The following is a 14,902-nucleotide window of genomic DNA, read 5'->3' as shown; positions in this document are numbered from 1 at the left end:
CTCCCTGTTCCCAGAACATAGTGACAGCTTCACAAATCAGGGGCTCCAGAGGATGAGATTCCAACATGATTCTTCCTCTCCTCTTGCCCTAGAAAGGACTGGAATGTGGCCTTGCACAACCACTAAAGCTGAGTTCTTCTCTGGATGGAAAAAGGGTATACATTAAAAAAAAACCAAACTTTCACAGAAAATACAGTTTCAAGTCTTCGTATTAAATCCTTTTGATTTATAAAACAATAGAGTAATTTGTTTTGCACCAGTGTAAATACATTTACAGAACAAAAATCTCTGGTCAGGGAGTATCAAACCCAGCCCAGCTCCCTCCAAGGTAACAGGACACAAACCTCAGAATTTTTGGTTTTGCCCCAAATATATTCAGACACCAACAATTTACTTACTTAAAATAAAAAATAAACTCTTTTCACTGTCACCAACATCCCACTTTGCTGCATGTGCAGCAATGAAATCCTTCACACTATTAAACAATTGAAAATGTATTTTAATTCTACAAATTTACAAGGAAAAAAAAACAAAACAAAACTCAACAAAACAAAACAAAAAAACCTAAAAATAAACCAGAAACTGTTCCAGGACTGTTATTTCAGGTTGTCATTTGTCACAGTTTGTGATGATCCTGGGGTTTTTCAGGTAACTCCAGTCCTCTAATGGAATGCAGCAGTTAAACTCCACATTGATTTATAAAATAAGAGCCTTGGAATCTGTGATAATATTTCAGTTTTTTTCACAGGGAAAAACATCTGGTGCCCCTGACATGGAGAACAGAACTGGGCACTCAAATCCACTCACATGAATGGTGGTTTTTTGTGTTTTTTTTTTTTTTTTTTTTTTTTTTTGTTTGTTTGTTTTTTTTTTTTTTTGCTTTGTGGGGTTTTTTCCTCTCCTTTTTCATGTTGAGTTCAAAACTTGAGGCTGAAGCCAGGTCCTGCAGCAGATGCTCCTTGGTTTGTGGTGGTCAGATGGAAACCTGTGTCTTTCAGATCATCATCACCCTGTGAAAAACAAGCACAGAGCATTGATCAAAAACCTAAACAACAAAAATAAACAAAGTGTCTCAGGATTAGAAACAAATGTTTGATTTAGTGGCATCACAGTTAAGGCTGATGCTGGGTTATTTGTAGTTTTTAATATTGCTGTTTCAAAATTTGCCATTGCAAAAGCAGTTTGAGTGTTCCTAGTTCCTGTACCCATTTTTGCCTGCCTAAGATAAAAAAATGGGTATAAATGAATGTAAACTTTACTTATTGAGCATCTAATCCAACACACAGTGCACATCCACCATGGCAGTGTTCACACCCTGAAAAATCCAGACTAAATAAATATTTTGTATTATTTAAACTGTAAATTTAGCACAATAGAGTACAGTGCATTCACAGTGAGACATGGAACTGGTAATAAGAATTTTCTAGAATTAGGACCCTAACATGCCCTACTTATGGGGCCAGCAAAATTCCCATGGATAGACAGAACAGATATCCCTACAGAGAGAACACCAGCCTGGTCTTTTAGGAATTCTCCAAGACTGGAAAAAAAAGAATCTGTTCCTATCCCAAAGATCTGTAATCATTTACCAAGCTGTGCATTTATTTCCAACCCAAATTTAACAGCTTAGTTGAAAGGTGTAAAACAGTGAACATTTTCAAAAGAGAATCTGCTCTGCACTGGGGTAAACCAGAGATTTCTTTCTGCTTATGCCTTGAATGGTGATTCTGGGAGCAGAGCAGTAACTGGCACTGGGGTTTGGGAAGGGGAGCTGGACTTTCCCTGGCAGTGCAGGTGACTGAAACTCAGCATCCCAAGCAGAGCCCAGCCCAGGACACTCTGGAGCTGTGCCCCACTCACCAGCACTGACTTGGAGAAGGAAAGCTGGACTTTCCCTGGCAGTGCAGGTGACTGAATCTCAGGTTCCCAAGCAGAGCCCAGCCCAGGACACTCTGGAGCTGTGCCCCACTCACCAGCACTGACTTGGAGAAGGAAAGCTGGACTTTCCCTGGCAGTGCAGGTGAATGAATCTCAGGTTCCCAAGCAGAGCCCAGCCCAGGACACTCTGGAGCTGTGCCCCACTCACCAGCACTGACTTGGAGAAGGAAAGCTGGACTTTCCCTGGCAGTGCAGGTGAATGATCTCAGGTTCCCAAGCAGAGCCCAGCCCAGGACACTCTGGAGCTGTGCCCCACTCACCAGCTGGCTGTAGCCCAGCCCTCCCTCGGGGGGCCGGGGGCTGGTGCCCCTCTTGACCCTCTGCTGCTCACTCTTGGCTGGCCAGGTGGGGAACATGGAGGGGTCGATGGGCAGAGGGGTCTCTCTGAAGTACTCGTGCTTCAGCCCGTCCTCGGCCGTGATCCGCCGCGCTGGGTAATACGTCAGGAAACTGCCAGGGAGGGGGAAAAGGGCAATTTTAGATCCCCAAATTGTCAGTTGTTCAGGAGTGTGGTTGAAGGTTTTGTGATGTTTAACACAATTTTGGCATTGGGTATTGGGGAATGACTCCATTATTGGTACTGGGTGTGATTTGGTATAAGTCTATTAGCTGGGTGTAATTCCCATGAGTAGGTACTGGGTATGAATCTGTTCATTGGCTTTAATTCTATTAATAGTGTTTGGTACAATCCTATAAATTCAGTATCATTTTATGACTGGGTATTGGGTCTAATTCTATTACTTTGGTATAATTTTATGACTGGCTATTGAGTATAATTCCATTACCTGGGTACAATTCCATGGGTATTGGGTATAATTCTACTACTGGTATTGGGGATAATTCTATTCATTTGCTTTAATTCTATGACTGGGTATTGGGTATAATTCTATTAACTGGGATTAATTCTATTGCTGGTACTGGATATCATTTTATTCCTGAGTATTTGGTATAATTATATTAATTTTGCATATTCTATGACTGGGTATTAGGTGCAATTCTATTAACTGGGTATAATTCTGTTAATGATTGCTGCCACATCATCTAACAGAGCTGATTTTTAAGGCAAGCTCCTCCATGAACCTGTCATTTATGGGACAGCAGCTGGAATTACACATCCAAGCAGCTTCTGTAGGGATAAGCTCCCAGAGGTGTAAATCACTGGAGAGCCAGATAAAACACCACTGGGACAATTAGAATATTTGACAATTTTTGCTATTTCAACAGCGATTTTAGACATTCTATTAACACACCAGGTACTCCTGTAACACAGTGTTAACTGCACAGCCTGGCTTTGATTTTATAAACCTTTCACAACACAAAAATTGTCTTCCTGCCCACATATTCCCAGGGATCCCCTGGAATTTGGCACCCACTTGTTCATCAGGTCAAAGCCCTGGTCAGAGAGCAGAGCCCCGAATCTCTTGCGCAGGTTGTTGTAGGGATATTCTGTGAAAGTCATTTTCTTCACTGCTGGCAGCTCGTTGTAACCAGGCCAAATCTTTTCACTGGGAGTACCCAGATCCTGCAAATTAAAATATCTCTTTAATAAACTCAGAGAGCAATCCTTTATTTATTCATTAGGAGTTGGGAAGTATCCAGAGAAAACACAACAAATCATGGTCTCTGCCTACTTAAAGTGTTGTAAAGCAGATTAAATAACTTTTTATTGAGGCTGAATCTCTGTTAAAGAGCAACAAGCATTACTCCAATGTTCCCGTTTCTAAAACCAGTCAAAAATCCCAAAACATTAAAAAAATTACCTTAAAAACTTTGTTAATCTGGTCGATTTCTGACTTCCCTGGGAACAGTGGCTTCTGTGTCAGCAGTTCCCCAAAAATACACCCCACTGACCACATGTCTATAGCTGTGGAATACTCCTGGAAAGAAGGGAAATAAAATTACACCTCAGAAAGATCAGGAAGATATTTTCAGAGTTGTTTGGAGGGGCATTGTGGGGTTTATTAGGGTTTTTTGGGGGACTTATTTATTTGGTTTTTTTTTGAGCAGAATGCACACAACCAGTCCCATATCCAAGGGCCAGGTCTCAACTGTATTTATTTCAAAGTTCTAATTACTGTGAATTATGAGCAATACCAATGCACACAATCTCTCAGGATGAAAGGTGGAAGTCTCCATGTTGATGCCTCTCTTTTCCACTCACAAACAAAGCAGCACAGCTGACAAACCAGTATTTCTTCTGGCAGGGCTCTTGGCACTGCAGCCCTACAGAACCCTGCTGATTTCACCTAAATTACAGTTATCAGCAGGAAACATTCTAGAATAATGCCAGCACCTTGTTCTGCACTCAGATGTCACAGATTTAAAAAAGGCATTTAAAATCCAGCTGCCACAGGTGAGATTTTGCCACAATCCACAACAAGTCCATCAGCACTGACCACATCAGTATTCCAAGGGACAAAATCCATCTGTCACCCAGCCAGCCACGCTCTGTCTGGGGAGGATGGAAGGGTTTTAGATGCCATTAGGAGGATTAATACTGAATATTCAGGATTTATAAAACACAGTCTGGCTGCAGTCACTGCTCCAGCAGCCAGAGGAACAAGGAAGAACTCACCTTTGCTCCAAGCAACAGCTCTGGAGCTCTGTACCACAGGGTCACCACCACAGGGGTGTAGGGCTTCAGGGGAGACCCATATTCCCTGGCTAACCCAAAATCTCCAACCTGAAAGGAAAATAAACAACATTTCAGCACTGTTCTTTCACCATCAGTGCCACGATGGCCATTGGGCATAGCTGGAACTCTGGGTAATTCTGCAGCACAGAATTTGTCCTGATTTCCTCTATTTTTTTTTCCTAATTCTTACTTTTAAAATGCCTGAATGACTGAGAAGCAGGTTGGAAGTTTTCAAGTCTCTGTGAAGGATCCAGTTGTCATGGAGGTGTTTGACCCCTCGCAGTAACTGAATCATCAAAGTCTTCACTTCCCCTGGAATGATAAAAAAAAACCCCAAATGCATTGAAGAAAATACACCTACCTTTAATTTGTGCTTTGTTTATTTGGAAAACAGGGAAGGGATCAGGAAGGAGTGGCAAATTAAAAGCACAGTGTAGCCTGCATCATAAGAATGTATCACAGAACAGTAAAATTCATTTGGGCAGCTGGAATTCATCCAAATTATGTTCAGAAATTATTGCCTCTTGCCAAAATCAAAGCCCAGTGTTCTTTTCCAGGCCAGCACAGGGGAAACTCCCTCAGTTTCCCTCTGAACAGCTCCACTCCAAACACACAAACTGGGTTCATCACCAGCTATCACCACGAGGATCAGCCAACACTTGAATTTGTGTCAGGTTTTACAGAACAAACAGAAGAGAGGAAGTCTCAGTTCCAAGGAACACAGGACATGCCAAAGCAACACATGGCACTGCCCAAAGCTCTCTGCTGCCAGCAGGGCCATCTGTCTTGGCCACTTCTCCCTCCAGCTCTGAGAATTTCAGGGCACTGTGGCAAAGGGTACCTGGCAGGAAAGGCTGTTTCATTGTTTCCATCAGGCTCTTGAGGTCGTGTTCCACATAGTTCATCACAATATAGATTTTATCCATGTTACTGCCCACAACGATCTCCTGCAACACACAATCAGATGAGCAAAACCTGCACATGGTGTTTAAAAAGCATCCAAAATCGATTTTAGAAATGTGCTGGCAAGAGGATGGAAGCTGCCACTGGTAAAATCCTTAGAAAATGGTTTTTTTTTCTATTTAAAACCCAGCTCAGTTTTGTAAAATATCAGAGTATGGAGACAGTGATCTCTATAAAGCCTTATAAGCAACACACAATTGCTCACAGAAGCAAGACCTGCCAGAGTTGCTGGTATTTTTATATTTAAAAGCCAAGAGGAGTATTTCAAGAACTAAAGTACTTCACACATAAAAAATTGCAGCCTTACTCTGACAGTGACAATATTTAGGTGCTGTGCTTTCAGAATTGTATTTATTTCTCTCAGAGAAGTAATGGGAAAACCTTCCTTCTCCTTTTCCATTTTCAGTCTCTTCAGAGCCACGATTTCATCTGCAAAGGAAACACATTTCCCATCACACAGTTAATAAATCCACATTACCAGGTCCCCCAGTGTTCTCTGACTGATTAAATATTTAATTAACCATCCTGTTTTGCCTTGAAAGCGAGAAGCTTTCTGATAAAGAAATATTTTAAATAGATTTTGTTCATCACTGAAAAATGCAGAATGGTAGTTTGCACACGAGTGCAGCCCTAAATACCCTGAAGAAGTGGAGGGCACTGATACCCACCAGTCTTTTTGTCCTTTGCCCTGTACACCACACCATAGGTTCCTTCTTCAATCCTGTTCAAACACTGGAATTCCTCCACGCTGCGACATCCCTGAAAAAACACAGGACAACATTTACTCCTCCAGCATCTGGGGAAAGGTTTTGCTCTTTTAAAAACTTCAGCAAGTTCACAGTTAAAATTCACCAGAATTCAGATATAAATCATATGAGAAGGTTATCTTTGGGGTTTATTTTTCATGGAGCTTCTAAAGGAGTCCTGGACACAGCCTGTGTTTCAGAAGATTAACTCAATTATTCCATTCACTTTTGCACAGAATAATATAAAATATCTGCCACAAATGTTCAGCACCTTTCACAGTTACCTTTCACATAACTAATTAGTAAAAATCTGATTTTTTTTTTTTTAGTATTTCTACACTTTGCTGTTGGCTACAAGAACAACCAAGAACAACCAATTTTCTGTTTCTGGTAACAGAACTCTTCTCTCACAATGATTTATTTTCAGACAGCAATACCAAGATAACAGCTATATAATTACATTCTTATCTACATTAAAGAGTGTGATCCCCTACCTGGAGTGCAGGAAGATACTTGGGAAGCTCCTGTTTCAGCTCGATGGGGGAGGAAGCTGGAGAATCAGGAATGTATTCCCCTTCTGTCATGGCATTGGAATGAGGGGATCCCTCTCCCACCTCCTCCTCCTCCACCTCACTCCCTGCAGAATCCCGGTCAAACCTCGACTCTGGAACTTGAAAAGTCAGAATCAGTCGTGGAAAGAGAAGCTGTCTGGAGTAATTAAACTCAGCTTTAGGCAAATAAATGTGGTGACATTGAGCACTGCATGGGAGAGGATCATGGAAAAGCCAAATTTCTCCTCTTGGCAGAGGTGATGCTTTCAAGAATTCACCTGCAATTTCCAGTGTTAATGCAGCAGGTCAGCAAAATAAATCTTTACATCAGAATGAAAGAGAAAACTGACCCAGGATGTCTCATTCTGATTGCAAAGCTCTTTAGATGAGAGGACAGGACAAAAGAACACAAAATGAAAGAGCAGGAAACATCAGCTCATCAGACTGGATTCCCTCTAAATATAAAGCCTGGGGCAGATTTCATGGAATTTCTGGGTTTGACATGAGAATAACATTTCCATCTTTTAAATATTTGTAGAAATAGATTTATTTAGCTGCAAAAACTCAGCCAAACACTTCTTTAAAACAGTCAGTATTTGCATTGTACCAACTGGGATGTGGTTTCCATTCTCCCGTTCCTCCTCTTCACTCATTTCCTCTTCGCTCACCTCCTCTGCAAAACAGAACCAGGTTTCATTGGAAAAACTCCACATTTCTGCAGCTCCTTGGGAGCCAAATCCCTGCTGAAATCCTCTCTCTCACCAGGCTTCTGCACTGTCAGTGAGCAAGCACTTCTGTTTCACTTTCACAAGCAAATGCTTCCAACAGGGAACAAAACTTTGACCAATTCTCTGGGAATTGGGATGTGGGCAGCTAAATTAATTATGAGTATTTCCTTATTAACTGTAATGGATTTCAAATAAAAACACCCAGCCATCAGAGCCTGCTCTTGCCCCTTTTCTTTACTAATTAATGACAAGAACAGCTGCAGACTTCTTTCCTGAACTTTGTGTTATTACATTTATTCATCTGGAAAAAATTCTGAAATTTGCAACAGAAAATAATTCAAAATGACCAAGCCATTTGGATCTCACCACACCCCAAAGAAGTACAAATTGTGCTCTGCAGAGTATTTGATGTGCTACAGAACCACCTGAACTTTTGACAAAAATGGCTTTCAGGTTTCTGATCTGGCTTCTTAGATTAAGAATTTGTATTACGTCTATACAAAAGAAAGAATAGGGCCTGTACTTGGGTTTTTTTCCTTTTAGTTATCTTGACCCGTGAGGTCTCACTAAGAGACTAAGAAAAAAGAAAATGTTCAAATGAAACAACACAGGATGAGAAAAAAAAAAATCACACCCCCCTGTAGGCCGTGCTTGGTGATATCCTCACCTGCTGATTGCTCAGACACTTCCTCAGAATTGCTTCCTGTCTCCTCCTCCTCCTCCTCTTCCTCTCCCTCTTCCTCAGAGCCTTCACTGCTGGACTCTTCCTCCTCCTCTTCTGAGCCTGATCCAGATTCTGTCCAGGAATAATTAGGCACTTAATACTTAACAGTGTTTGCTCAGCAGAGAAATTAATTGCATCTGTACAATTAATTATAGTTCCTAAATTGCATTTAATTACCTGAGGAAGACTCTGCTGAGCTGGTTTTTCTCTCACTGTCACTGATGTCTTGCAAGTCTGACAGAGGATCCCTCTCTTCTGGTTTCTCTTCTTTCACTGCTGAAACCATAAGAATTAAAACCACAATGTTAATTGAGTATCATTTCCAAGCCTCTGAGTTCCCAGGTAACTGCTTCACTTTCTACTGGCATTAAATCAGTGCTGAACATTCAGTATTGGAAATTCAGAGCACTGGAAAAAAAAAAAATCATTTCACACTCTGCTCAATGACAAACAGCTTTTCTGAATCACAGTGGTGCAGGACCAACAGCCAAAAATATGAAATATTGACCTGACTTTTAAACGTGGTATGTTCCTGAAATCTTTTAAGGTGAATTAGAACAGGGGAAAAAAGGGAAAATAAGGACCACGGTGACAAGAATCACCAGGACAGCGTTTCTACACACTGCTCCAGTGCAGTGATCACCAAGAAAAATCCCTGGTGATTAGGCTGGAGTTTCCCAGGACTTGCTGCCTGCCTCCACCTGGAATTCCAGCTGAATCCATCCTACTCTGAGTGGCTACACTTCTTTTCACAGCTGCACACGTCAGCAAGGCAGACACAGAGCTTTCCTCCTTCAAACAAAGGCATTTTCATGTCATTTGTGCAACTTCTCTACCCCCAGAACCTTCAGGTGGGACCATTTTCTGGTTTGGAAAACAAAATTCACCATCTAAGCAGAACTCTGTTTTAAGAATTTCATTTCTTCTACAAGGTGACAGAATCAGTGATGCTTACACTGATCCCTGTGGGGTCACTTTTTAAGGCAGCTTAATTCCTAACCCCAAATCCACCTGGAGCTGGAGTGACCTTTTTAACCTGCAAGGGAATTCACCTGAAGGGTTTTAAAAATTCAGTCAGCTGCTTCTTTCACCACTGAAAGGGGAAACTCATTTGGAAACTTTTCCAACTGCTACTCCTACCCTTAAATGCATTCCATTTGTCACTTGTGCAACTCCTGCAAAACCAGCACTGCTTCAGAAGAGGTATCAGTGAAAATCCAGTTACACCGCTGGGGCTGAGCTGGACAATACTTTTAAATGAGCACCTGGGATGTTTGTTTGAGACTAAAAATTGAGCACTACCCCAGCCCAGCTCCTGCTGTCCCCCAAGACAGTGTAGAGTGGCAGATGCTACCTGGTTTCCTGCTCTCTCCTTGCTCAAGCTTGTCTCTCTGCTGGCGCAAAGGGCTGCGACTCCAGGGTCTCATTTTTACTTTGTCTCCATATTCTTCCCTCACTGTTCTATGGTGTGCAGAAACTAGGGAAAACAAAACCACAAGAAATTGTTATATCTGCCTAATTAGAGTTGTCCTGTCTGCCACAGCCACCTGATTTGAATGCTTTGCAGTTTGTTTGTTTTTTTTTAAACAGGGTAACGGGGAAAGGTGGGAGAGGAACCTACTTAAATCTGGGAGAATGAAGGGGCTTTGACTTATCTCAAATAAAATATGGATTTGTACTGCTTAGAGAAAGCTGCTGCCACACTTAAAAACAGAAGCAAGCTGCCCTGTATGTTACACAGTAAACACCCTGCTCTAAACCATTAATGCCAGAGAAAGAAGTAGAAAATATGTAAAAGAATAAAACCAGCTGAGGTTTAGAAGGAGCTGACAGAACATTCAGAACAATAAAACCAATTAAATGAAAGATTTGAGCATCACCAGCATAAAGCCAAGCACGAAAAGGAGCTGTTTGGTATGAGCTGAGCAAGAAAGAGAAAGCAAAAAATATGGTTTGTTCTGCAATTCTTGAATGAACTTTTTCACCTGATCACAGGAATGGGCTCTGATTTTTACCTCTGAAAGCTGGGACAGAGATCCTTGAACCAAAAGTGATCTGAGCTGAGATTGCAAATACCCAACATGCTGTGCAAAGAGTTCAAGTGCAGAATTTAAACTGTTCAGGCACTAGATCTTCCCACCTGACTCCCCTACAGCATTTTCCATGCCTGAAATACTTACATGACCCCTCTCTCTCTGCAATTTATTCCCCCAAATCCTTAAAACACTGAATTTTGACGTTTCAACCTCTATCAAACTGATTTAGACTCAGCCAAAGAGTTCAGAACCTCTGGGATTGTGCTGGGTGCACACAGTGGCACTCCCAGAAATCTTGTTTTTATAGGAAGTCTCCCTGACAGGGAGAGGCAAAGACCCACTGACTGATCAACCTGTCAGGATATTTAAGGCACAAAACTTCATCATAATATTTTATCTCCCCGTGTAAAACCTGTATTTCCTTTTCCCTCCCATGTCAAAGGCCTCACCACTTTAATTATTTTAAAATTCTGGAACTGTTTTATGAAAAACAATTTTATCCCTCCATCCCCCCACTGTGTCAGCAGATAGGAAAGTGATAGTAAAAATGAAGAATATTCATGCAGAGAGAGTCACCTTCTCTCCTGGCTTCCCTCTCCTTCCTCCTCTCCTCAGCTCTCCTTTCTCTCTCCTTTTGCTCCCGTTGTTCCTTCTGCTGCTCCCGGATTTTTCTTTCCCTTTCTCTCTCGAGTTGCTCCAGGCGATCTCTGGAAAATAATTTTTGTTTGTTACAAATTCAGCTCGTGAAGAGAAGGAAAACTTGTTTGCAGAACCAAAATATTAAACTCAACTTCCTTATCAACACTCCCAATTGTGCATCAGTAAAAAACAGGTGGTTTTTCAGGTGATCCTTTAAAAAAACAGGTTTAAAAGTCCCAGACCAGGAGTTCTTCACCCTATCAAGATTTAGGCAGAAATTAAGCCAGTTTAGTTAATTAATCCCCTGATAATGTGGAACTCTGATTTGTACATTTTTTTAAATGTTGGAAGAAACCTCTAAGACCATCCAATCTTTTTATTCCAGTGAACCCCTGGCAGTGAATTCACCTGGACTATCCATGGTAACACTCAGTAATACTTAAAGCAAAGAACACATTCCACCAGACAACACATTCCCAGGAAGACAGACAAGTTTTCACTGTGGAATTTTTCTGGGGTCATTTCACAACAACAAATGCCCAGAGGAGGCAGCTGCTGATCTCCCTCCCCGGGGGAGGGAGGGATGGATGTACCTCTCCCTCCTGGAATGCTCCCTTGCCATCTCTCTCCGTTTCTGTCTCTCCCATTCACGCCGGGCTTTATCCTGCTCTTCTCTATGTCTCTTCCTACGCTCATGCTCCCGTTCTTTCTCTTTCACTCTGGCATGTTTCCCTTGAACAAACAGAAATCAATTTCCGAGTGTTACTGCTCAAAATAATTCACCGAAAGCAAAACTTAGAGAGGGTGAAACTGATGGGAACCTATTGTCATGACCTCTGTTGTTTTCTTAAAAGGAAAAATCTTGTTTTCAAAGGGGGTTTGGAAAGTCCAAAGTCTGTAAGATCTTGCATGAATACTTGTATTAAAGTAAAAAATGGTTGTTACTGACAGGAAGGCAATGGGAATGTCTCTAGAAAGGGTTTTTGGTTTTTTTTCCTTGGCAGGTACAACGATCAGAGGCCTTTCACTCAGTCAAGCCAGAGAGAATCTTATCAGGCTTCAAGGAGTAAAAAGTGACCTCACTGTCCCTGTCCCAAAGTGATTTCTGTCCTCTCAACCACACCCCTGTCATTCCCCTAAGGGCACTAAACACAGCCAAAGAAACAACAAAAGTTTAAATTCCTCTGTCTTATCCACCTGCTGTGCTCTCTTTAGTTTGAATTATTGTTATTTACTCTACTCCCAGAAAGCAGAAGCTTCCAAGAGTGGCAAGAAGCACCTTCTGCAGAATGGCTCCGGTGCCTGCGCTTCTCTTTCCTCTTCTCATCTTTCCTGTGATGGGTTTTTTCTTTCCGGGACATCTGCTGGGGTGGTTTGATAGCCAAGGAATCATCTTCTTCTCCCCTGAAAGGCAGGATAGGAATAAGCTCAGGGAGGTGACAGGAAATCCACAGATTTGTTTGTTTTGAAAAGATTCCCATTTTGTGTTGAATTTCCACAAGGAGCCTAAATCAAAACTGGAACTGTTAAATCTTATTACCAGTGCTTCAAAGAGTCACCTTGGTGTGTTCTAGAAAAAGGATTTCCACTTCTGCACACTAAAAAAAATTAGATTTTCCCTTCAGATATTTGAAACCCTCTTCTCAGGATGCTGAAAGGTTAATTTCAGGAACTTTTTCCTCTTTTTATTTCCTCATTCTTACCTGTCTTCCATGGAATCTTCCCTCCTGTAAGGTGAGTTCCTGATGGTGATTTCCATGCGATGGTCTCTCAGCTCCCCCTCTTCAAGAGAATCCCTCTTGGAATCCCTGTCATCTGACTGAGGGAGTCACAACAGAGGGGAAAAATCTATTAATTTGTATGGCTCAAAATGAAAAAAAAAAAAAAAAATCTATTATTAAAGTCTTCCATTGTTGGCTCAAAATATCAGCCTGGACTGGTCGCCCCTGTAAAATCCATTTATTTATAACAGCAGCACTTTGACTGCACTTATAGCTGAAGTGCATTAATTTGACAAAATTAGACAAAATTAAGCACTGATGAAGACTGAAGATGCTATTATGTTTTTTTCTGCAATAATTATTTTGTAGACAGCTGTACAAAACCAAACAGCAACATAAAAGTGATTCCAAATAAATGATTTTAACCCATTCTTCTACAAAATCTTTAGAAGTTGCTCCTCAAACTGCAAGTCCCAGTTGGTTACAATAATTTATTTCTCTTTTTGGATCAATAACTGTAACAAAGCACAGTATGTAATACAAGACCAATGGAATCTTCACAAAGCATCATATTTTTGTTCAACTTTGGAATTAGAGACCACACAGAAAAGAATTCAGCTAATAGGGCATGAGAAAACCAGGAAAATCACCAGAAAATCAGGATACAGGCACTGCACCCCATTAAAATGCAGTTTTCTATTAATAAAACAAATAATCCCATTAAAATTAATCCCAAAGGGCAGCTTACATTTTTCATACGTTTGATTTCTGCCTTTTCCTCTTGCTCCTTCCTTCGCTTCTTCTCCTGGAGAATCTCATCTAAAGTTTTCACTTTCCAAGAATCCTTTTCATCACCCATTTGAGTTAAAAGAAACACCCTCTGGAAAAGAATGAGATGTTGGCAAACCCCACAAATAAATCTGTTCTACACCCATTTTTTTCAGTGCAAACACTTAATATTCTATTTTTGAGCAAAGACATGCAGGAGTTGATTTATGGTGAACTAAAAATGTTTGTTTTAACCCAAAGGAAAGGCTCTGCTAGGAACTCAGAGAGCTGCAGGAGGGCACAGAAAACAAGAGTTTATGGCCAAGGTTTGGTGCCACACTTTTAATAAAGACCTGAGACCTCGGGGGAGTTAACAAAGCTTGGGGGAAAAGGACACAAGGAATGCAGAATTCATGGGAGATCTGGCAGAACTCCTGAGATAAGCAAGAAAATAATGAAACCAATTCAGCAACTGTGCTGAAACCAGCTGTCACTGAGGAAAAGGAAATTCCAGCAAGACCCAAGAAACGAGAAAGACAGCATGGCGCTAATTAGTACCAGAAGAGAAAGAAAAATTAAGCGACAGAATGCAGAATATTAATTAACAAGAGAACTATATCCCTTATAGCAAATGAGCACTAATTCCTCATTTAACTGAAATGTATAAACCGCAAAAATTCGATAACTGGGGGTTTGATTCGCTGAACACCCCGAGCGCCCAACTCCGAGCTACTCATCGCTGTGGCCCTCTCGTGTGGCGCTCCGAGCTGATGTCGCACACCGCGGAACGAAGCCGATTTTGGCGGCCAATACCACCCGCACCCCGCGGAGCCCCGGGGGGAACCAAAGAGCTCCGGAGAGGCCAAAGAGCCCCGCGGCCCTCACGGAGCGCTGCTACCCCGGGGCGGCAGCACGATCGCTCCGCCGCCCGCCCTCAGCGCTGGGGTTTCCCCACAACCCCGAGAGCCCCGCGGAGCGCTCCCGGTGCCCCCTCAGGGCCGCCGGTGTCCCCTCAGAGCCCCCCGCGCTCCCCCCGGCCCCGCTCACCGCCGCCGGGCACTGCGAAAGCCGCGCGCGAGTCACACGTCACTTCCGGTCGCAGCCGCGCGCTGATGACGTTAGCGCAGCTTCACGGCGCGCTAATTAACGCAAGGCGTTAATGAGAGCTGTTAATGAGCCGGGGCCTCAGCCAGAGAATTATTAAACCTCCAGGCTGGGCCTGTTCAGCAATAAAGGCAGCGAAGAGCCGGCAGGGGTGGGAATGGAGGCGTTGTCACCACAGGGCCGCATTTAATTATAATGTAAATATGGAGTTGGGTTGAATAAAGCGCGATTCCAACCGAAAACTTCAATTCCTGCATGGAACTGAGTGACACAGGGCCTGGACACGGCCCAGAACGGCAAAGACCCCTAATTATCCATCCCCCACTGGATATATGACAGTATAATGTCA

General features: G+C 42.3%; 1 protein-coding gene across 8 annotated transcripts; it reads right to left on the bottom strand.

The window, feature by feature from the left end:
• Positions 1–483: 483 nt before the first annotated feature.
• On the bottom strand, positions 484–14,521 carry LOC134052811 (cyclin-dependent kinase 11B). 8 transcript variants are annotated; one of them, XM_062507480.1, is made up of 20 exons: positions 14,497–14,521; positions 13,430–13,561; positions 12,664–12,779; positions 12,240–12,364; positions 11,554–11,692; positions 10,898–11,028; positions 9,640–9,762; positions 8,463–8,561; positions 8,229–8,357; positions 7,441–7,506; positions 6,777–6,952; positions 6,205–6,295; positions 5,844–5,965; positions 5,415–5,520; positions 4,764–4,885; positions 4,514–4,621; positions 3,699–3,815; positions 3,312–3,460; positions 2,199–2,388; positions 484–1,010 (listed from the first exon to the last, which is right to left on the bottom strand). In XM_062507480.1, exons 2-20 carry the CDS (start codon positions 13,538–13,540, stop codon positions 918–920), a joined length of 2,313 nt encoding a protein of 770 aa, XP_062363464.1. In that variant the 5' UTR covers positions 13,541–13,561; positions 14,497–14,521; the 3' UTR covers positions 484–917. The 8 variants fall into 8 exon arrangements, with proteins under 8 accessions (XP_062363464.1, XP_062363465.1, XP_062363466.1 ...); XM_062507481.1 differs by having other exon boundaries at positions 8,463–8,558; XM_062507482.1 differs by having other exon boundaries at positions 6,777–6,946; positions 8,463–8,558.
• Between the last annotated feature and the right edge of the window lie 381 nt (positions 14,522–14,902).

The sequence above is a fragment of the Cinclus cinclus genome, chromosome 23 (genome assembly GCF_963662255.1).
Source record: "Cinclus cinclus chromosome 23, bCinCin1.1, whole genome shotgun sequence".
Classification (NCBI taxonomy): domain Eukaryota; kingdom Metazoa; phylum Chordata; class Aves; order Passeriformes; family Cinclidae; genus Cinclus; species Cinclus cinclus.
This window is presented reverse-complemented; position numbering and strand designations above follow the sequence as displayed.